Genomic DNA, 23,253 nt, shown 5'->3' on the forward strand with positions numbered 1-23,253 from the left:
TAGATCAATGGAATAGAATTGAAGACCCAGAAATGAATCCACATGCCTATGGTCACTTGATCTTTGACAAAGGAGCTAAAACCATCCAGTGACTCCCCCTTTCTTGAAGAGATGTCAAGTTCTTTTATTAAGGTTTGTCTTCAAAACTTATCTCCTGAAGCAGTGAGTAATATAATTCTAAAGTTAATCAAGTAAAAACAAAACAAGAAAAAAAAAATGAAGAATGATCAAGACAGGTTTTTGGTTGTTATTTTTGGTTTTTGTGTTCTGCTATTTTATTTAAAAAGTAGTAGGTATGCAGGAATAGGGAGACCGAGTTTTCAAAAACATGATGCATTTAGCTGTATTTTGTGGTGCACACCTGTAATTCCAGAGGCTGAAAGGGTGAGGCAGGAGGATTGAGAGCTGGTAAGACCTTGTCTGAAGGCCATAGTTTGTATTTAGATCCTTTCGATACTAAACCCTCCCATGTGCGACACCTCTAGATATCGATGAGGGACAGACCCACACAGAATGGTGTGAGTGGTTTCTCCCCCTTATTCATAACACACTGCCCTACATGATCTTTTCTACACAGGTGCCTGTCAGTAAAACTAGACAGCAGCAGATTTTCCCTAAAGAGCAGTCAAGCCGCCTGTGCCGCCTGAATATGCCCAGCCATTCTCTCTCTCTCATTTGATTTTTTGTTACTTGTTCTCATTTGAACTCAGCAATATTAAGATTTGGTCAGCAGAGAAGTTACTTTAAAAATCACTTGAGAATGTCTGTTAATAAGAATAGTTATTTTTTAAAAATGGCCTTCAGAAAGATTTATTTCTGTCGAAATTACATGTGTCAGTAGCATAAAAGTTATGTGTCTTTAAAATGTCACACTGCATGTGAGAGAGGCACCTTGAGGTACTGACATGGTACCATTCTGGCCTGGCTGATTCAGCCCCGGATTCCAAGCTAACTGTAGGTATGCCGTCATTCTGACAACTAAGAAATTCAAAATTCAGTTGTAAACATTCTAAACCCAACTAAAATGACCTTGGTTGGTTTCTACAGTAAGCATTTTCTGTTCCTAAATCTCATCCAAAGCTGAGCTATACTAAATTTCTTTGGTACCAGAGATGTGCTTATGGAAGAGTTGTTACTCATTGGCCAGCCACATGCTGTCATTTTTGAATAAATGAGTATACTCTAATATTGTTGTGCCATGAAGAAGAGAACACGTGACACATGCTGGTTCCATCATGAGGCAGGAAAGACAGCAAAGATGGGGACAGACTGTCTCCTCAGAGCACTGTCTTCTCATTTGAGGCCCAGTTACTATAAGGTATATATTTGAACTGATCCAGCCTAGAGACTGTACACTCTTCTAATGAACCCCCTGCTTACAGTGAAGCCACTTTCTGTCTTTTAAAGTAATCAAGAGCAAAGTGTGTGAATCTGAAGGAAGGCAGAGGCAGATGAAGCAGCAGCTGGAGGCACTTGCAGACTTACAACAAAGCTTGTCCTCATTTCAAGACAATGGAGACCTGGACCACTCAAGCTCTGCTTCAGGATCCTCGCTACCTCCTGAGGACCACCAGGTCAGATGCCAGGGGTCTCCTGAAGTGCAAGCAGGCTCAGGAGTCAGCCTGTGACAGACCCACAGTCCCTCCCACTCTGCCCTGCTGCAGCTCATCCGTGCTCAGTACCTGACTGGGTGTTTCTTGTCTCTTCTCACCTCACTTGTCCTGCTTTCCCCTGACAGTAAAAGCTGTTCTTCAGTCAACTGGATCAGGCCTCCATGTTCTCCAAGGATCGAGGAAGTCTTCCTCCCCACCCTACACACCCCAGTCAAGGCAGCAACCCCAGAGCCCGTGCTCATCCTTTTGTGGCATCTTAGAGCTTTCTCTTGCTTCCTCTGCTCCTGCAGAAGGTCTCATCACGGTCTCCTCTCAGTATTAATAACTCCATCACAGTGGAGCAGACTCACTCCTGTGCATTGCTTACTGTGACCATGGGTTTCTGCTCATTACCGCATTCCCAGTGTTTAGCACATGTAATAAATGCTTGTCAAAACCACTGAAGGAGTCGACAGTTTCTTTAATACAGTCCCCAGCAGCCCTCAGCTGTAACAAGACACAATGCACTGTTCTGTGTTTATCAATTTTGTGGGTCTTCATTGGAGTCTTTTTAGAAGTGTCTTTCTGACCAGTCATTCCAAGGGCAAGCTTCATGTTCAAGACCAACTCCAGCATTTAGAACTGGGCTCTGAATAGAGCACCATTGGGAGCAGGGACTGTGGAGCACTAAGACTTTCCCCACCTGACAGTAGGCATCAGATCTGTGTGCCACACTGTCCCTGACCGTTGACCTTCTCACATCCACGTATCTCATTTCCTCCCATGATCCTCTGGGCCACAGTATGGCACCTGTCTGAATGGCTTGAGCTGTGTCCCAGCATGGTGTCAGGTTTGTAATGCGTGCTCACACACACTTGTGAAGGAATCATTCCTGGGGTAATACTGCGGTTCCCAAGGGCAGCCTGAACCACCTCACGGGTGATCAACTGGAATGGCTGTCATCCGAGCACCCATCACAACCAGCTGGGACACGTTTATGTCAGTGCTTTCTCTGCTGCTTTACATTCACCTGGAGTCTGTTCATCTCACTAAACTCTACGGCACAAAAGCTCCAGTTGTTTGATGTTCACAATGTCGGCGTATACTGGGGACACTGCTACAAGAAAGCTGCTTCGTTATTACTGAGAAATGAGCCGGATAATCACACCCCTCATATTAATACCAGAACCCAGGCAGCTGAGCTGACTTTTACCAGGGGACTTCTGACCTCCACAAGGATGCCATGGCATATGCACACCCCCATGTACAAAGTTCATGTTAAAAATATTACATATTGCTGGTGCATGCCTGTAATCCCAACATTCTAGGAAGCAGAGGCAGGCAGATTTCTGAGTTCGAGGCCAGCCTGGTCTACAGAGTGAGTTCCAGGACAGCCAGGGCTATACAGAGAAACCCTGTCTCAAAAAAACCAAATCCAAAAAAACCAAAAAAAAAAAAAAAAAGAAAGTTACATATTGCTGACAGTCCAATCCTCAAGATGATGGCCGACGGTGAGCCCAAGTAGGAGATCACAAGTTTGAGATCACAGTCTTCACCACAGCCTCGGAGTGGAAAACATTTATTTCAAAAGTTGAAGTCTTGAATGACTTGAAAATGATTAGACAGTCTCTGGGAAAATGACTGGAAAGGCTTCCAGGTTCTGTTTGTACCTGGAGCTGATCCTGTGCCACAACTCTCCTTAACCAAATACTGCTTGAAGAGAGCTGGTCTGCCAAGAGTGAGGACACACCTGTGAGCACAGGTAAGACCACCATTTCTGCTCCAAGCAACTGCCCTCCTCCCTAGCCCTCAGGACACAGGAACGGAGGAGCAGCTTGAGACAAAATCCTTCTGGTTTCCATCTGCACCCAGAGCTGATCCTGTGCCACAGTGCTCCATATACAAATCCTGTCAGGAGAGAGCTGGTCTCTCAGTCGTTCTGAATCACCTTTAAGCAGAGGTAAGACCACCATTTCTGCTCAGATTCCCGGCCCAAGAGGGACCTGCCCAGAGCCATCAGGACACAGGAACCAAGAAAGAGCCAAGGACAGGATCCTTCTGGTTTCCTTGTGCACCAGGGAGCTGACCTCGTGCCACAGCTCTCCATAACCAAATTCATCCCAGAGAGAAATGGTCTCCCAGGAGTATTAACATACAGGCTTGCAGGAGGGAAAAGCCACAGTCAGAGACAACAAGACCAGCTAACACCAGAGATATTTAGATGGCAAAAAGCAAAGACAAGAACATAAGCAACAGAAACCAAGGCTGCAGGGCATCATCAGAACCCAGTCCTCCCACCACAGCCAGCCTAGATACCCCAACACACCAGAAAAGCAAGACTCTGATTCAAAATCACATCTCCTTATGATGATAGAGGACTTTAAGAGGGATATAAATAACTCCCTCCAAGAAATTCAGGAGAACATGGGTCAACAGGTAGAAGCCCTTAAAGAGGAAACACAAAAAATCCCTTAAAGAATTACAGGAAAGGGCTGGAAAGATGGCTCAGTGGTTAAGAGCACTGACTGCTCTTCCAGAGGTCCTGAGTTTAATTCCCAGAAACCACATCTTGGCTTGCAACCATCTGTAATGGGATCGAATACTACCTTCTGGAGTGTCTGAAGACAGCTACAATATACTCATACACATTAAATAAATAAAACTTAAAAAAAAGAATTGCAGGAAAACACAACCAAACAGGTGAGGGAATTGAACAAAACCATCCAGGATCTAAAAAATGTAAATAGAAACAATGAAGAAATCACAAAGGGAGACAATCCTGGAGAGAGAAAACCTAGGTAAGAGATCAGGAGTCTCATTTTCTCTCTGGTGACTATGCAGGCAGGTATGGCCAGGAGCACAAGGAACACAGGAGTGACAGAACAGTTGGGACAGGGTCCTTCCAGGCTTCATCTGCACCCAGGAGATGGGCTGCTCTACAGCCTTCTGTGGACTGATCTTGCCAGGGGAGAACTGTTCTCCAGGGAGTGCTTTGACTCCCAGGTTTAGTGGTGAGACCTCCATTTTCTCTCCTGTGACTGTGCAGGAGGGTATGGCCAGGAGCGCAGGGAACATGGGAGTGGCAAAAGAGCTGGGACAGGGTACTTCCAGGCTCCATCTGAATCCGGAGCTGGGCTGCTCTACAGTCTTCTGTGCTAGGGGAGAGCTGGTCTCCTGGTGGTGTTGAGACAGGCTTCTAGGCCCACAGGAGGGACAAGCTCCAGCCAGAGACAGCGGGACCAATTAACACCAGAGATAACCAGATGGCAAAAGGCAAACGCAAGAACATTATCAACAGAAACCAAGGCAACATGGCACCATATAAACCCAGTTCTCCCACAATAGCAAATCCTGGATACCCCAAAACACCGGAAAAGCAAGAGCTGGATTTAAAAATCACATATCATGATGCTGATAGAGGACTTCAAGAAGGACATAAATAACTCCCTCAAAGAGAGCAAAGATTTCCAACTTAAAGGGCCAGTAAATATCCAACAAAATTACAGAAGAAAACTTCCCTAACCAAAGAGAGAGAGAGAGAGAGAGAGAGAGAGAGAGAGAGAGAGAGAGAGAGAGAGATGCCCATGAACAAAAAATACACCTAAAGAATTTCAAATAGGCTGCACCAAAAAAGAAATTCCTCCCATCACATAATATTCAAAACACCAGATGTACTAAACAAAGAATATTAAAAGCAGTAAGGGAAAAAGGTCAAGTAACATATGAAGGCAGACCTATCAGAATTACACCAGACTTCTCACAAGAGACATGAAACTAGAAGATACTGGGCAGATCTCATACAGACCCTAAGAGAACCCAAATGTCAGCCAAGACTGCTATACCCAGAAAAACTCTCAATTACCATAGAGGGAGAAACCAAGATATTCCATGAGAAAACCAAATTTACCCAATATCTTTCCACAAATCCATTCCTAAAAAGAATAATAGATGGGAAATGCCAACACAAGGAGGGAAACTATACCCTAGAAAAAACAATAAAGTAATCTTCTTTCAACAAACCTAAAGGAAGATAACCACACAAACATAAAAATAACATCAAAAATAACAGGAGGCAATAATCACTATTCCTTAATATCTCAACATCAATGGACTCAATTCCCCAATAAAAAGACATATAATAACAGACTGGATATGTAAACAGGACCCAGCATTTTGCTGCATACATGAAACATACCTCAGTGTCAAAGACAAACACTACCTCAGAGTAAAAGGCTGGAAAACAATTTTCCAAGCAAATGGTTCCAGGAAACAAGCTGGAGTCACTATTCTAATATCAAATAAAATTGGCTTTCAACCAAAAGTCATCAAAAGAGATAAGGAAGGACACTTCATACTCACTAAAGGAAAAACTACCAAGAAGAACTCTCAATTCTGAACATCTATGCTCTAAATGCAAGGGCATCCACATTCATAAAAGAAACTTTACTAAAACTCAGCACACATTGCACCTCACAAAATAATTGTGGGGGACTTGAACACCCCATTTTCATCAATGGACAGATCAGGGAAACAAACTAAACAGAGACACAGTGAAATTTACAGAAGTTATGGACCAAATGGAGTTAACAGATAATTATAAAACATTTCATCCTAAATCAAAATAATATACCTTCTTCTTAGCCCTCATGGTACCTTTTCCAAAATTGACCAATAATTGGTCACAAAACAGACCTCAACAGATTTAAGAAGATTGAAATAATCCCATGCCTCCTATCAGATCACTATGGATTAAGGATCACTTATGTATCACAATAGAAACAAGAACAACAGAAAGCCCACATACACATGGAAGGTGAACAGTGTTCTACTCAATGATACCTTGGTAAAGGAAAGAAAGCAAAGACTTTTTAGAATTTAACAAAAATGAAGGCACAACATACCCAAACTTATGTGACACAATGAATGCAGTGCTAAGAGGAAAACTCATAGAACTGAGTGCCTCCAAAAAACTGGAGAGAGCATACACTAGCAGCTTAACGGCACACCTGAAAGCTCTAGAACAAAAAGAAGCTGATACACCCAAGAGGAGTAGACTGCAGGAAATAATCAAACTCACAACTGAAATCAAACAAGTAGAGACAAAAAGAACTATACAATGAATCAACCAAACCAGGAGCTGGTTCTTTGAGAAAATCATCAAGATAAACTTTTAGCCAGACTAACCAGAGGGCACAGAGACAGTATCCAAATTAACAAAATCAGAAATGAAAAGGGAGGTATAACAACAGAAACTGAGGAAATTCAAAAGAAATTATCAGATGCTACTACAAAAGCCTATACTCAACACAACTGGAAAATCTGAATGAAATGGTCAATTTCCTAGACAGATACCGAATACCAAAGTTAAATCAGGATCAGACAGACCATCTAAACTGTGCCATAACCCCTAAAGAAATAGGAGCAGTCATTGAAAGTCTCCCAACCAAAACAAGCCCAGGACAAGATGGTTTTAGTGCAGAATTGTATCAGACCTTCAAAGACCACCTAATACTAATACTCTTCAAAATATTCCACAAAATAGAAACAGAAGGAACACTACCTAATTCATTCTATGAAGCCACAATTACACTGATACTAAAACCACACAAAGATCCAACAAAGAGAACTTCAGACCAATTTCACTTATGAATATCGGTGCAAAAATACACAATAAAATTCTTGCCAACCGAATCCAAGAACACATCAAAAAGATCATTCACCACGATCAAGTAGGCTTCATCCCAGGGATGCACGGATGATTCAATACACAGAAATCCATCAATGTAATCCACTACATAAAGAAACTCAAAGAAAAAAGACACATGGTCATTTCATTAGATGCTGAAAAACATTTGACAAAATTCAGCATTCCTTCATGTTAAAAGTCTTGGAAAGGTCAGGAATTCAAGGCACATACCTAAACTTAGTAAAAGCAATATACAGCAGGAATGTGTAGGTTCATATTTTAATACTTTCTGCAACAATAGAGGACTTCATAAGAGACTTTTCTCTACTTCTATCATATTTAATGTTCCAAATAGATTTTAAAAACTGGTTGAGTGCATATTACTTTTAGCTTCAGAAGATATCATATATATTTAAGAGGCATTTATCTATTATAAATTATTTTGATGATTTAAATAATGTCACTATTGAGTTGTATATTTTAAAATAAATTTTATTAGTTTAATAAAATAAAAATAAAAATCTAAAAAAATTACACATTCCATTATATCCTTGGTTGTTAACACAATCTCCACTTTCCCCTAAGAACCAGTATGTCTCACAAGCATTTTCCATCTGATGGTTCAACAGTCCTCTTCTAACAGAAATAAAATCTGTTGTTTCATGAGGGAGTTGAGAAATAGTTGATACATTTAGAGTGGTACCTTACTTTTATTCTTTTTTAAATTTTTTTAATATTTTTATTTTCTATATTCTTTGTTTACATTCCAAATGATTTCCCCTTTCCCGATGCCCCCTCCCCATATGTCCCATAAACCTTCTTCTCTCCATCCCTTCTCCAATCACCTCCCTCCTTTTTCTCTGTCCTTATATTCCCTTCCCATGCTAGATCAATCCTTTCCAGGATCAGGACCCTCTCCATACTTCTTCATGGGAGTCATTTGTTATGCAATTTGTGCCTTGGGTATTCAGGGCTTCTGGGCTAATTAATATCCACTTATCAGAGATTGCATTCCATGTGTATTCTTTTGTGATTGGGTTACCTCACTTAGGATGATATTTTCCAGATCAAACCATTTGCCTAAAAATTTTGTGAATTCATTGTTTCTAATTGCTGAGTAGTATTCCATTGTGTAAATATACCACATTTTCTGTATGCATTCCTCCTTCTAACATTGCTACTTTTTAAAAATTGTGACACAACTCATGTAACAAAATTTAACATCTCACCCCTTTTTGTTTGTTCTTTCTCCATATCAACCCTTTAAAAAATATATAGTTCAGTAGCATAAAATATAGACAAAATTATTGTTAATCCCAAATCACTTCACCTTGCAAACCAGAACTACACCTTTAACATCTATGTCCTCTCCCAGCTCTTGGCCTCCACTCTTTTTCTCCTTCCAGGAACTGGATCCCCTCCTACTTGTTTTGTGGCTGACTTATTGTTTCACTTAAATTCACAAATTAATCTTTGTCCTGTCAAAATATCAACTGCCTCCCTTTTTCAGACTATATAGTACTATATTCTTTTATTTATTTATATACTCATTCATTTTTATTATTCTTAAATCATTTTTACAGTCCAGGCTTTATCCGCTCTCCAACTGTTCCACATCCCACACCTCCTGCCCCCATCTCCAAGAGGATATTCCCCAATCCTACCCCACCACCAAGAAGATATTACCCACCCCCTCCCCAGCACCACCAGACCTCCCCAATTCCTGGGTCCTCAAGTCTCTCAAGGGTTGGGTGCTTCTCTCAATGAGGCCAGACCTCTGCTATATATGTTGGGGGGCTCACATCAGCAGGTGTATGCTGCCTGATTGGTGGCTCAGGCACCAATAGTTATCAGTCATCGAACTAATAAGGTCAAGGATACAGTCTGGGCTCTTTTAAGAAATGTGACTTCTATAGCTTCCATTATTACATCAGAAGAAAGCATTAATTTGAAGAATTGTTCTATTTTTCTATGAATAAAATCAAAATCAATCTCAGATCTCTATTTTGTTTCCTCTTATGAGAAAGATTCTCAGAATTTTTGTCTTTTTGGGGTCTCTTTTTTTTTTAATGTCTGATTTTTTTATTAGATATATTTTTTATTTACATTTCAAATGATTTCCCCTTTCCTAGCCCCCCCCACTCCCAGAAGGTCCCATGAGCCCCCTTCTCTCCGCCTGTCCTCCCACCCACCCCTTCCCACTTCCCCATTTTGGTTTTGCCGAATACTGCTTCACTGAGTCTTTCCAGAACAAGGGGCCACTCTTCCTTTCTTCTTGTACCTCATTTGATGTGTGGATTATGTTTTGGGTATTCCAGGTTTCTAGGTTAATATCCACTTATTAGTGAGTGTATACCATGATTCACATTTGCTTCTGGGTTACCTCACTTAGTATGATGTTCTCTAGCTCCATCCATTTGCCTAAGATTTTCATGAACTCATTGTTTCTAATGGCTGAATAGTACTCCATTGTGTAGATGTACCACATTTTTTGCATCCACTCTTCTGTTGAGGGATACCTGGGTTCTTTCCAGCATCTGGCAATTATAAATAGGGCTGCTATGAACATAGTAGAGCATGTATCCTTATTATATGGTGGGGAATCCTCTGGGTATATGCCCAGGAGTGGTATAGCAGGATCTTCTGGAAATGAGTTGCCCAGTTTTCAGAGGAACCGCCAGACTGATTTCCAGAGTGGTTGTACCAATTTGCAACCCCACCAGCAGTGGAGGAGTGTTCCTCTTTCTCCACACCCTCTCCAACACCTGCTGTCTCCTGAATTTTTAATCTTAGCCATTCTGACTGGTGTAAGGTGAAATCTCAGGGTTGTTTTGATTTGCATTTCCCTAATGACTAATGAAGTTGAGCATTTTTTAAGATGCTTCTCCGCCATCCGAAGTTCTTCAGGTGAGAATTCTTTGTTTAACTCTGTACCCCATTTTTAAATAGGGTTGTTTGGTTTTCTGGAGTCTAACTTCTTGTGTTCTTTATATATATTGGAAATTAGCCCTCTATCTGATGTAGAATTGGTGAAGATCTTTTCCCAATTTGTTGGTTGCCGATTGGTCCTCTTGATGGTGTCCTTTGCCTTACAGAAACTTTGTAATTTTATAAAGTCCCATTTGTCAATTCTTGCTCTTAGAGCACATGTTATTGGTGTTCTGTTCAGAAACTTTCTCCCTGTACCGATGTCCTCAAGGGTCTTGCCCAGTTTCTTTTCTATTAGCTTCAGAGTGTCTGGCTTTATGTGGAGGTCCTTGATCCATTTGGATTTTAGCTTATTACAAGGAGACAAGGATGGATCAATTCGCATTCTTCTGCATGCTGACCTCCAGTTGAATCAGCACCATTTGTTGAAAAGGCTATCTTTTTTCCATTGGATGTTTTCAGCCTCTTTGTCGAGGATCAAGTGGCCATAGGTGTGTGGGTTCATTTCTGGATCTTCAATCCTGTTCCATTGATCCTCCTGCCTGTCACTGTACCAATACCATGCAGTTTTTAACACTATTGCTCTGTAGTATTGCTTGAGGTCAGGGATACTGATTCCCCCAGACTTTCTTTTGTTGCTGAGAATAGTTTTAGCTATCCTGGGTTTTTTGTTATTCCAGATGGATTTGATAATTGCTCTTTCTAACTCTGTGAAGAATTGAGTTGGGATTTTGATGGGTATTGCATTGAATCTGTAGATTACTTTTGGTAAAATGACCATTTTAACTATATTGATTCTACTGATCCATGAGCATGGGAGGTTTTCCCATTTGTTGAGGTCTTCTTCCATTTCCTTCTTCAGAGTCTTGAAGTTCTTGTCATACAGATCTTTCACATGTTTGGTTAAGAGTCACCACAAGATACTTTATACTGTTTGCGGCTATTGTGAAGGGGGTCATTTCCCTAATTTCTTTCTCAACCTGCTTATCCTTTGAGTATTGGAAGGCCACTGATTTGCTTGAGTTGATTTTATAATATGCCACTTAGCTGAAGTTGTTTATCAGCTGTAGGAGTTCTCTAGTGGAGTTTTTTGGGTCACTTAGGTAGACTATCATGTCATCTGCAAATAATGATAGTTTGACTTCTTCCTTTCCAATTTGTATCCCTTTGACCTCCTTATGTTGTCGAATTGCCCGAGCTAGTACCTCAAGTACAATATTGAAAAGATAAGGAGAAAGGGGGCAGCCCTGTCCAGTCCCTGATTTTAGTGGTATTGCTTCAAGTTTCTCTCCATTTAGTTTGATGCTGGCTACCGGTTTGCTGTATATTGCTTTTACTATGTTTAGGTATGGGCCTTGAATTCCTGTTCTTTCCAAGACTTTAAGCATGAAAGGATGCTGAATTTTGTGAAATGCTTTTTCACCATCCAATGAAATGACCATGTGGTTTTTTTCTTTGAGTTTGTTTACGTAGTGGATTGCATTGATGGATTTCCATATATTGAACCAACCCTGCATTCCCGGGATAAAGCCTACTTGATCATGGTGGATGATCGTTTTGATGCGTTCTTGGATTCGGTTGGCAAGAATTTTATTGAGTATTTTTGCATCGATGTTCATAAGGGAAATTGGTCTGAAGTTCTCTTTCTTTGTTGGATCTTTGTGTGGTTTTGGTATCAGCGTAATTGTGCTTTTTTTGGTTGGAAGACTTTCTATGACTCCTTCAATTTCTTTAGGCATTATGGGACTGTTTAGATGATCTATTTGGTCCTGATTTAATTTTGGTATTTGGTATCTGTCAAGGAAATTGTCCATTTCCTCCAGATTCTCCAGTTGTGTTGAGTACAGGCTCTTGTAGTAGGATCTGATGATTTTTTTGGATTTCCTCAGTTTCCGTTGTTATATCTCCCTTTTCAGTTCTAAGTTTGTTAATTTGGATACTTTCTCTGTGCCCTTTGGTCAGTCTGGCTAAGGGTTTATCTATCTTGTTGATTTTCTCAAAGAACCAACTCCTGGTTTTGTTGATTCTTTGTATGGTTCTCTTTGTTTCTACTTGATTGATTTCAGCCCTGAGTTTGATGATTTCCTGTCTTCTACTCCTCCTGGGTGAAATAACTTCTTTTTGTTCCAGGGCTTTCAGGTGTGTCATTAAGCTGGTAGTGTATGCTCTCTCCATTTTCTTTTTGGAGGCACTCAGGGCTATGAGTTTTCCTCTTAGCACTGCTTTCATTGTGTCCCATAGATTTGGGTATGTTGTGTCTTCATTTTCATTGTATTCTAAAAAGTCTTTAATTTCTTTCTTTATTTCTTCCTTGACCAAGGTATCATTGAGTAGAATATTGTTCAATTTCCACGTGTATGTGGGTTTTCTGTTGTTTTTGTTGCTATTGAAGACCACTTTTACTCCATAGTGATCTGATAGGAGGCATGGGATTAGTTTGATCTTCTTGTATTTGTTGAGGTCTGTCTTGTGACCAATTATATGGTCGATTTTGGAGAAGGTACCATGAGGTGCTGAGAAAAAGGTATATTCTTTTGCTTTAGGATAGAATGTTCTATATATATCTGTTAAATCTAATTGGTCCAAAGCTTCAATTAGTTTCATTGTGTCCCTGTTTACTTTCTGTTTTCCTGATCGGTCCATTGAGGAAAGTGCAGTGTTGAAGTCATCCACAATTATTGTGTTAGGTGCAATGTGTGCTTTGAGCTTTAATAAAGTTTCTTTTACGAAAGAGGGTGCCCTTGCATTTGGAGCATAGATGTTCAGGATTGAGAGTTCTTGTTGTATTTTTCCTTTGACCAGCAAGAAGTGTCCCTCAGAGTCTCTTTTGATGACTTTGGGTTGAAAGTCAATTTTATCTGATATTAAAATGGCTACTCCAGCTTGTTTCCTGAGACCATTTGCTTGTAGAATTGTCTTCCAGCCTTTTACTCTAAGGTAGTGTTTGTCTTTGACCCTTAGGTGTGTTTCCTGTAAGCAGCAAGATGTAGGGTCCTGTTTAAGTATCCAGTCAGTTAGTCTATGTCTTTTTATTGGGGCATTGAGTCCATTGATGTTAAGAGATATTAAGGAATAGTGATTGTTACTTCCTGTCATTTTTGAAGTTATTTTTTAATTTTAATTGGTTAACTTCTTTTGGGTTTGATGAAAGGTTACTATCTTGCTTTTTCCAGAGTGAAGTTTCCCTCCTTGTATTGGTGTTTTCCTCCTATTATCCTTTGTAGGGCTGGGTTTGTGGATAGATATTGGGTAAACTTGGTTTTGTCATGGAATATCTTAGTTTCTCCATCTATGGTGATTGAGAGTTTTGCTGGATATAGTAGTTTTGGCTGGCATTTGTGTTCTCTTAGAGTCTGCATGAGATCAGCCCAGGATCTTCTAGCCTTCATAATCTCGGGTGAAAAGTCTGCTGTGATTCTGATAGGTCTTCCTTTATATGTTACTTGGCCTTTTTCTCTTACTGCCTTTAATATTCTTTCTTTGTTTAGTACATTTGGTGTTTTGATTATTATGTGATGGGAAGTATTTCTGTTCTGGTCCAGTCTGTTTGGAGTTCTGTAGGCTTCTTGTATATTCATGGGCATCTCTCTCTTTAGGTTAGGAAAGTTTTCTTCCATAATTTTATTGAAGATATTTGCTGGCCCTTTAAGTTGTAAATCTTCACTCTCATCTATGCCTAAATTCCAGGCCTAAACATGATACTTTCTTGTTTCTTGTACCAGGCTTTAAATACCAATTAGAGATCTGTTGGTTACAGTGTATATTAGACAAGCACATTAGGAAGTAACACTGAGTTGCAAATCGTACATACTTTAGAGCTGTACTAAGGCAACAAATGACTGCACTTCCCCTCAGAGTCTTTTACTAAGAGCGAGTCCAGATTCACATTCTCCGCTCTTGAATTCCCTGTCTTCTATCTTCCATCTGAATCTGTGCCCTGCCCCCAACAATTGCACTGTAGTTTTCTAATCTGTTTGTTTTTCTTTTAGTGTATGTGATTGAGTATAGATATTGGGTGTCACACATTATCAGTCTCTAACTTGATCTGTTCAGAAAGTCTACACTGGGTGGCCATCAAGCCCAGCCACCATTCTGTCTCTGTCCTTTAAAGTCCTGTGGTCACTGGTGCACATCCCACCCCTGACTCTATGGACTAATGGAAGGAGAAGTCAGGAATTGTGTCTATACTTCTCTCGCTCTACCCACTGGTTCATCTCTTCAGCCCATGTTAATTTTCTTCCTAAGAGCTTCTTTTTCTTCTTTTGGGATTCTTGTGGGGTTGTTGTTGTTGTTGTTTTGAGACAAGATCTCACTATGTAGCTCATAGAGATTGGCTTGACTCTGTCTTGAAGGTACTTTGGTTACAGGAGATTCCCTTTAAGAATCCTGTTTTGTTTGGGCTTTAATAGTACTTCGTCTTTTAAGACATTAGGTGTGGGCCAAAGAGATGACTCAGCATGCAAAAGCATATGCTGCCAAGCATAACAGTCTGATCAGACCTTGGGACCCACGTGATAGAAGAGATTACTTTAACCTGAAGTGACTCTAACTGCCCTATATGTCACGTGTCTAAAATGCACACAAAATAACTTGCAGTAAAAGCTTAATATACTATTTCAATGACTGTGTGTATATATATATATACACACACACATGCATTCATGGGATATTTCCCTTCAAGGCCCCTGTCCTCCTAAGTGTCTGTTTCCCCCATACATGCCTGGTCTTTATCTTGGAGGTTAGAGACTTTCCTCAGAAGCACAGACCTTGCTCTTCTCTTCTTCCTGATAGCATGAGAAAGGCCTTCTCCAGGACTGACCCAAGGCCTTTGCCATCCTGTGCTAGGACCTTGCATTTTGCCCAGGCTGTCCATGTTGCCCTGTTTAGTTGCCTTTATTCTGCTAGGCATAGGCTGCTCTTTCTCCTCTTAGAGTGCATGCCCTCTAGAATTTATCTTTGATTTCCCCCACTAAAGAATGAACTTTTAAAATTCTACTTCCTGTATGTTGGTGCCTACGTGGACATTTCTCTTTGTCTACATTTCTGTGGTGCTTTGTAGCCCATGGGTGCTAAATAAAGACTCCTTCCTGTCACCTGGGTGTAGGACCTATTAATTTTGTGTCCTTTAAAGATTATCCCACATAGGACAAACAATGTGCTACAATATTCAAAAGTACAGACCAGTTGTTCCTTAAGTTAAGCACAAGCACAGTAGGGTTGTCTGTTGTGCTTTTTCTCCAGCTGTTTGATGGCTATTGTGGTTGTTGACTTGGCACACCTGGGAAGAGGACCCTTCTCCATATTTGCCTCTGTCAGAGTGACCTGTGTGGCACTTTCCTGACTACTAGTTGTGGAGGGAGGCGCAGGCCACTGTGTGCAGCAGCAGCAGCAGCAGCAGCAACACGGGGCAGGTGGTTGTGGGCTGTACTGCACAACAGGCTTAAAGACCCAAAGGCAGCAGCCAGAAAGCCCCCTGTGCCTGCTTTCTTCCTTGTTCTCTGGATGACGATTGCATCCTGTTAGTCATATCAATCATTTCCTCCCCTACGTTATTTTTGGCCCTGATTTTCATCACATGGTTTTGGCAGAGAAACCAAACTGAGTACTTTTCAAATGACTATTCAGAGTTGAAAATCTGCCCTCCCTCTGCTCTCAATGTGCAAGCACTTCCTGCCAATTAGGTCTTTGCTTTCACCACACAGATTTAGAGAAACGAAACTAAAAGCTAGAAGTAGAAGCTGGAAACCAGAAACTAGAAACTCAGTCGCACTCACATGAGTGCAGGTACCCTGTCATGGCCCAAGAGACAGCTCAGCCATGCGGCCCAGTCTCAACAGGTGAGTACTAGAATGATGGCCCACAGGAACATGCCACACTTCACTGCCCCCAACCCATGGATATTGCAGGATGCTGCTGAGGGTTGGAGCTGGGCTTAAAATATCTGGAAAAGCTGTGAGTACTGGGGACCTCAGGAACATGAAACCCCTTTGCTGGCCTGTTCCACCACATCTGGTCCTTTCTCCAAAGTTCTGGAAGCTCTGCACTGTAAAGAGAATAGTGAGGATATGCTCTTGGGAAAGGTGCCTAGGCTTTACTGGGGATGCTGGCAATCTGGAAAGGAAGTGCAAGTCATTGTGGACAGATGGAGAATACTGAGGACCAGTTTGGGGGTATGTGTTCGTTATAACCATCAGTGCTTTGAAAGCTTGTGTTGTGCAGGCTGATGTTTCCGGGCCAGCCATGGTGACAATCTCCTTGAGATGGTTTTCTCTTATCGTTAAGAGCATGATGATCCAGGTATTTGTCAGGTTTGTGGCCCACAGGCTTCTGGAACCATCTTAGAAAATGGTGAACTCAGGAATGGTGAGGAAGTCCTGTCTGGGTAAAGAAACAGAAATAATGCACAGAAGACAGCAGGAATAACACCAAAGCTGGTGTTGACAGGCTAGCACAGCCCTGCCCCAATCCTATCTCTTCAGTAGAAACCTGATCAAAAGGTTAAAGCAGGAAATACAGACATGATAGGAAGGCACTAATGCCAAGCCTTCTCATCCCTTTCAAGCAACAGTGATAGCAGTGATCACTGCCCAAGTGAAGTCACTATTTTCAGCAAAAGCATCCTTCCATCCCTGAAAGAACCCAGGGATCCATTATCCTTGGTAGAGATGTCTACAGCCAAATTTATGATTGACTAGTGATTTATTTCAGTCTATAACCATCCTGCAACTAGTATATTCTTGATGTTTATTTTGTGTATGACTGTCTTGCCTGCATAAATGTTTGTATAGCCTCCATGTACTTGATGATTTGGTGTTTAGAAGAAGGCAAAGGATCCCTCCTGAACCTAGAGATAGAAATGTTTATAGGTCACCAAGTAGGTGCTAGGGACTGAGCCTGGATCCTTTGCAAGACAAATAAGAACATTTGTCTACAGAGCTATTACTCTATACCCTGGTATGTATGTATGTATGTATGTATGTATATATGTATTCATATATGTACATACATTGAGATTGTATCAAGCTTAAAACTTCCATGGGGACAGTTGTATAGAATTTTCATCTTTGTATATCTAGTGTCCTGTACAGACATGGGGTGTTCTGGCATATCCACTGGGATCTTCATCTTGTTCCTGCCTTGCTGACAGTCTTTATCTTGTGTTTCTCAACTATTCCTTTGCTTGTTTCTCCATCTGGGCTAGTTTAGTTTACTACCTCCAGATTGTGGTGAACATTCAGGGTGTGTGTGTGTGTGTGTGTGTGTGTGTGTGTGTTGTGTTCAACCACAGAAGAATGGTAGGCCTAACAGGGGCCACACCCTACAGTAAAACCAACGCACCCCACACCCTCCCCCTCAAACCATTATCTGACAGATCTCTTCAGTTAGGGGTGGATGCTAGTGAGTGCTGCCCCTCTCCCCACCTCTACCACCATACAGCTAGAATTTTAACTGGTTTGATCCGATACAGGCCTTTCACAGGCAACCTTGGCTGCAAACACTGTTGCTTTGAGTTTTTGATCACGGCATCTGTCTTGTCTAGAGGACGCTTTCTATGCATCCTTCCATCCCAGCTTCCCCCATGTTCCTTGAGCCTTGGGGTCAGTGGTATGATTGCTAGTTGTCTCATTCATGGCTGAGCATTCCACAGACACTTATTCACTGTACAGTGACAAGGTAAGAACTTGGTAATAATTGCCAAAGACACCACATCATTAGGCACAGAGCACAGAGAAATTAAGCAATAACTAGGAGGTTCTTCCCTGTTGGCTAGCTTTCCTAGTACTGAAAGGAGCCATGTAGCTTGTTGGAGAAGAACAGTAATCCAAAATCTCACACAGCTGTGAACACTGAGCTACAATAACAACCAGCATGGCAAGATATGTTACTGGGCACAAGAGTGGCAGTGTGCTATAGGGGTGACCACCTGATTTCTAATTGGAGTTAAGGCCAGCAGGAGGAGGCGCGTGCCTCGTACTGTAAGTCTGACCAAGATCCCATGGCAAGGGAGCTCATGGCCCCAGAGGTGAACATGCCCCTGAATAGACATGGAATCAACCTTTGCTCTACATTCCTAGCTTTCCCCATTGGTAAGTCCAGCTCTCAGACATCATCAGAGATTTTTCAAATGTGTTCATTTCAGTAAGGCCTCTAGAAGCTTCTCGGTGATACCATAGCCAACCTTTGTGGCTTGTTCTGTTTCTGTTGACAGCACTGGTCTTCAATATTAAGGAGAGGCTGTACCGCACAAGAGATGCTACAATTCACTGGTTAGACTGCTGATTTTTAATTGTTCCAGGAGTTAAGACTCTAACATAGGAAGAGGGCCTTGCCTGCTCCTTTAAGTTGGAGGAGCTATCAAAGCCATATAAATGCTTTTCTGTTTTAACCTGGATATTATTTATAGGTGACTGTCCAGTTATAGAAAAGATGGAAAAAAGAACTTGTGCCCTTTGCCCTGAAGGCCATGAGTGGAGTCAGATATACTTTGCACCATCAGCAAATATAGCTGCTCATGAAAACTGTCTGGTAAGTTACTGGTAAATAACTTTAAAACTACATGTTTAAAGGCTGATGAGATGGCTCAGTGGTTAAGAGCACTGGATGCTCTTCCAAAGGAACAAATTTTCTTTCCCAGCACATACATGGTAGCTCACAACCACCATGGAAGACCACTCATAGAAGATTATCATCACATAAATCATGTCTTCATGCACAGAGGGCCTTTGAGGTAGACATGATCATTGAGGTCTCTCTGCCCCAGTCTCCTGAGTGCTGAGACACTCAGGATATGTGTATGTATAGCCACATTGAGCTCTCAGACCTGTGTCTTAGACAGGGTTTCTATTCCTGCACAAATATCATGATTAAGAAGCAAGTTGGGAAGGAAAGGGTTTATTCAGCTTACACTTCCACATTGTTGTTCATCACCAATGGACTGGAACTCAAGCAGGTCAGGAAGCAGGAGCTGATGCAGAGGCCATGGAGGGATGTTACTTACTGGCTTGCTTCCTCTGGCTTGCTCAGCTTGCTTTCTTATAGAACCCAAGACATCCAGCCCAGGGATGGTACCACTCACAAGGGGCCCTCCCCCCTTGGATTGAGAAAATGCTTTACAGCTGGATCTCATGGAGGCATTTCCTCAAGGGAGGCTCCTTTCTCTGTGATAACTCCAGCGTATGTCAAGTTGACACACAAAACCAGCCAGTACAGACCTGTTTTGAATTATGTATCATCTGTCCTCTATGCCTGAGTGTGCAAGAACCTTCTCTTATATCAGTACAAATTAACAATCAAAATCAGACATTAGCACTGGCCCAGCTTTTTCTCTCAATATCTTTCAAAGAGCAACTTTTAGTCACAATAAAGTCCAACATTTCCATGCACTAAGCTTGTGACTGGAGTAGAGCAGCAGAAGCTCAGAGATCCTAAGTCCAAATCATGGGGGGAGGATAGAACTACTTCTGAACGTTTGCATCATGATTCCTCATTCTTAAAAACAACCGCTGCCCATGAAAGTATCACACCTTTTTTTCTCACATTTTCATGCTCTCTTTCTTTTTTATCTGTATCTGTGACATTAACCTTCAACTGAAAGCAGGAGGATTGCTTAAGTTTATGTGCCTCAGGAACTTTAGCTACTTGGAGGTAGAAAGCAACACCTGGGGGTGAGTTCACAAGCATTTGAAACTCCTCTTCCAGGGATGTAATACCTTCTTCTGATCTCTGCAAAAACCCGCCTGCACAGGATACACATGCATACATGCAGACAAAACCCTCATTTTCATAAAAAATCTGAGAGTGGTAGAGAATGACCGTTAAAGTAAATCTCTGTCCTCTACATGCAGACACACAACACACACATAGATATACACACTCATGAATACGAACACACTAGGATACACAGAGAACACACACACACACTCACAGACATACACACATGCCTACACACATTTAATAAAAATTTAGAAAGATTTTAATGTATGTGTGTATACAAGTGTGTGACCCTCTGGAGCTGGAGCTAAGACTGTTGTGAGCTGGTTGCCTGGGGCTGGGAGCTGGATATAGATGCTGTGGAAAACTGGAAGAAACAATACACGTGCTGAACCACAGAGCTATTCCAATATCCTCTAAAACCTATGAAGAGGAAGGAGACTTTTGGCTGTAAAACGCACAAGGGAGTTTGGTGCTAGCCATGGTCACCCATACATGCATTTCCACTGCTTAGAAGCCAAGGAAAAAAAACTAAGGTCCAGGTAAACTGAGATGTATAACTAGATCTCATCTTTTCAAAAAACATCATAAAATCCCCGTGTATTAGAGTATGGCTTTAGTCCCAGCACTCAGGGGCAGAGACAGGTGGACTCTGTGAGTTCCAGCCCAGCTAGGCAACAGTAGACCCTGTCTCAACAACAACAACAACAACAACAACAACAACAACAAGAGTGAAGGTCTGTGATATGGTTGTGGAGGCAGGCATGGCCCTTTAAGTCTAAGAAGAAGGCCTGGAAAGCCATCAGGAGTGGCTTCTGTCCCTTGCGTTGGCTTCCGCCATTGCCAGAGCCTGCTCTGTGTTCGCAGGCAGAGAACAGTGCTGGAGGAGCACTGTCCGCCTGGCTCCAGGTCAACAGAGAGCAGTCACCAAGGACAACTGTGTGTGCACACTGAGCTTTCCCACAGGAGTCACATGGCTGGTGTCTGCTCATCTGCTGCACAGTGACCAGTGCTCTGGGCCGCTGTCCACTCTGCTTACTTGCAGCCCTGTTGAGAACCATCGCTGGCTGCCTTGTGTGGTCAGGGCTACTTCACACCCACTCTGCATTTTTCCCATCCTGCAGCTGTATTCCTCGGGACTGGTGGAGTGTGAGGTCCATGATACACCTAATACAACTAGAAACTTTGATGTCAAATCAGTAAAGAAAGAGATCTGGAGAGGGAGAAGATTGGTAAGTTGATGTTTTATTACTCATAAATTATGAATCTTGGTGGCTACAGTCAAAGGACAGTCTATCGTGGGCCTGGAGAGAGGATTCAGCACCTAAGGTTTCTCACTGTCTCTCTAGAAGACTTGAGTTTGGTTCCCAGTCACCAAATGGCAACTCACAACTCCTGGTAACACCAGCTCCAGGGCCTCTGACACCCCTGGCTTGCATAGGCACATGCACTTACATACTTGGTCTCTTAGATACACATACACAGAAGTAAAAATAAAAAAAAATGAATCTTTCATCTAAAAACAGTCTGTGGTAAGGCAGGGCTTGAGACACGTGGAGAGCTGGAAGGTGGACTGTGAGACACTCCTTCAGCTGATGCTGTCGCTTATAACCGACTGTCCCACACATCAGGAGAGCAGGCTTGAGATGCTTCTGTCTGAGAGAAAACTCTCTGGTCACACAGGCTGTTTCAAGTTCTTGCTGTCACTGCAGCAGAGCTAACTCCAAACTCAGCAGCTCACCAGCACCACCTAGGCTCTGCTGCTCTCCTGCCCCAAAGCAGCTAGCTGGTCCTCTTGCTGCCACAGAGCTGCAGGCAGCATCCAGAGCAAAGGGTGTTATCCTTGACATGGTGCAAGATGCCTTCTGAATGTCAAGGTGGCCACATGTCTCTCTGCACCAGTTCTGGGTGGTCATCACTGTCAGCATCTGCCTGGGAGCTGAGGGCATCAGGGTTCTCACCAGGAAGGAAGGGCGGGTAAGGCTGTATCTCTGAGGTCAAATGTGTCTCCTGGCTACATTTATAAAGGGCCATTTGCAGATGAGTAAACAGGATAGCAAGTCTGAATTCCGTATGGCTGATCACACCCACAGTAAGGTGTCAACTGGAGACACTCTCCCATGTTAGGTTACAAAGTATTAGTATCTGTTCCAGCAGGCTTATGCCCTTCTAATTAGAAAGTGGCAGGTCATCAACTAAAACATACTTTTTATTATTCTGTGCTAATTGGTTTTAAGGCAGTTTATGAAAAGAGTTAAGGAAAGCTACCATTGGATTTTAGAGCAGTCGTTCTCTCTCAACCTGTGGGAACTTTTCAAAAGTAAATACATATTTCAACTGGTCTTAGGAACCACCAACCATAAATTTATTCTTTTTGGACCTTTATAACTGTGATTTAGACTCTGAACTGATTCCCAGTTCCTAAGCCCATCAGAAATACATATTCCAATGGTGGTAACCCACAACTAGAGAACCACTGTTGTAGAGTTTGCCAAATAGAAACAGCCCCAAGCAGAATGAGGGCAGTTGAGTAAATAGAATATTGGAAAGCAGTTGTTATCCTTGAGTGTTTCCATGGACTTTCCTACTGAAAAACTGAGATGCATTGAAAGTGCAGGGTTTCAGAAAGGGATGTGAACGGCGCATGAGGTGCAAGCTATTCACTCAATGACAAGTGCTTCTAGAACCTTGGTTTCTACACAAATGCTGGGTGCCCACCTCATGGACGAGAGAGGCCAGTGCCCAGGCAGTAACAGAAGTGCTGTGCACATGCTTTGGGGTGGGGGTGGGGGATCAGTATTATCCTCACACAAAGGCTCCTCATATAGTAGGACCTTTGAACCCTTTCAAGGTGTGGAAAGAAAGGTAAGGAATTCCCCATGGAAGTGTCTACACTGGAGTTGTCATTGTAGTAGTGAAGCACAAAGACACAAGCTAGTTGGGGACTTAAGGGTTTATCTGGATTATATGTCTAACTCATAGTCCTTCATGAATTAAGTCAAACAGGGTAGGAACCTGGAGGCAGGAACTTAGGCAGAGGCCATGTATGGGACCGGCGTAATGGCTTGCTACACATGGCTTGCTCAGTCTGCTTTCTTATAGGACCCAGGGATGCCAGCACAGATGGTTCCATCCACAATAGTCTGACACATTCCCTGTCCACCACTAATTAAGTAAATCCTTTATAGGCTTGACTACAGTCCAGTCTTCTGTAGGCATTTTGTCAATTGAAGTTCTGTCCTCTCACAGGACTTATCATTGCAGAACTGGCAGCAAGTGTATTTGAGGTAGCAGTCTTAAGTGTTTCCCTGTTCATGCAGTGATATTGTTCCTCCA

At 42.1% G+C, this 23,253-nt stretch overlaps 1 protein-coding gene and 1 long non-coding RNA gene across 13 annotated transcripts in view; one reads left to right on the top strand and one right to left on the bottom strand.

The window, feature by feature from the left end:
- The window catches only part of LOC127691458 (PHD finger protein 11-like), a 156,564-nt gene that overhangs the window by 25,371 nt on the left and 107,940 nt on the right, over window positions 1-23,253 (top strand). For 3 of the 12 annotated variants that reach the window (XR_007979276.1, XM_052191307.1, XM_052191306.1), the window contains exon 10: window positions 1,408-1,574. Coding sequence is in view for 10 of the 12 variants with exons in the window: in XM_052191307.1 (XP_052047267.1) it covers window positions 1,408-1,574 (167 nt within the window). In the remaining 2 variants the exon portion in view is untranslated. Of the gene's footprint in view, window positions 1-1,407; window positions 2,053-15,925; window positions 16,044-16,072; window positions 16,159-18,610; window positions 18,733-21,041; window positions 21,150-23,253 lie in introns of those variants that run through there. The other 9 variants (XM_052191308.1, XM_052191309.1, XM_052191305.1 and 6 more) reach the window with 7 other exon arrangements.
- LOC127691462 (uncharacterized) overlaps window positions 1,438-23,253 on the bottom strand; it is a 98,914-nt gene continuing 77,098 nt past the window's right edge. The window contains exon 3 of the long non-coding RNA XR_007979279.1: window positions 1,438-1,520. This is a non-coding gene — a long non-coding RNA (uncharacterized LOC127691462). The remainder of the gene's footprint in view (window positions 1,521-23,253) is intronic.

Source organism: Apodemus sylvaticus, chromosome 8 (genome assembly GCF_947179515.1).
Source record: "Apodemus sylvaticus chromosome 8, mApoSyl1.1, whole genome shotgun sequence".
NCBI classification, from domain to species: domain Eukaryota; kingdom Metazoa; phylum Chordata; class Mammalia; order Rodentia; family Muridae; genus Apodemus; species Apodemus sylvaticus.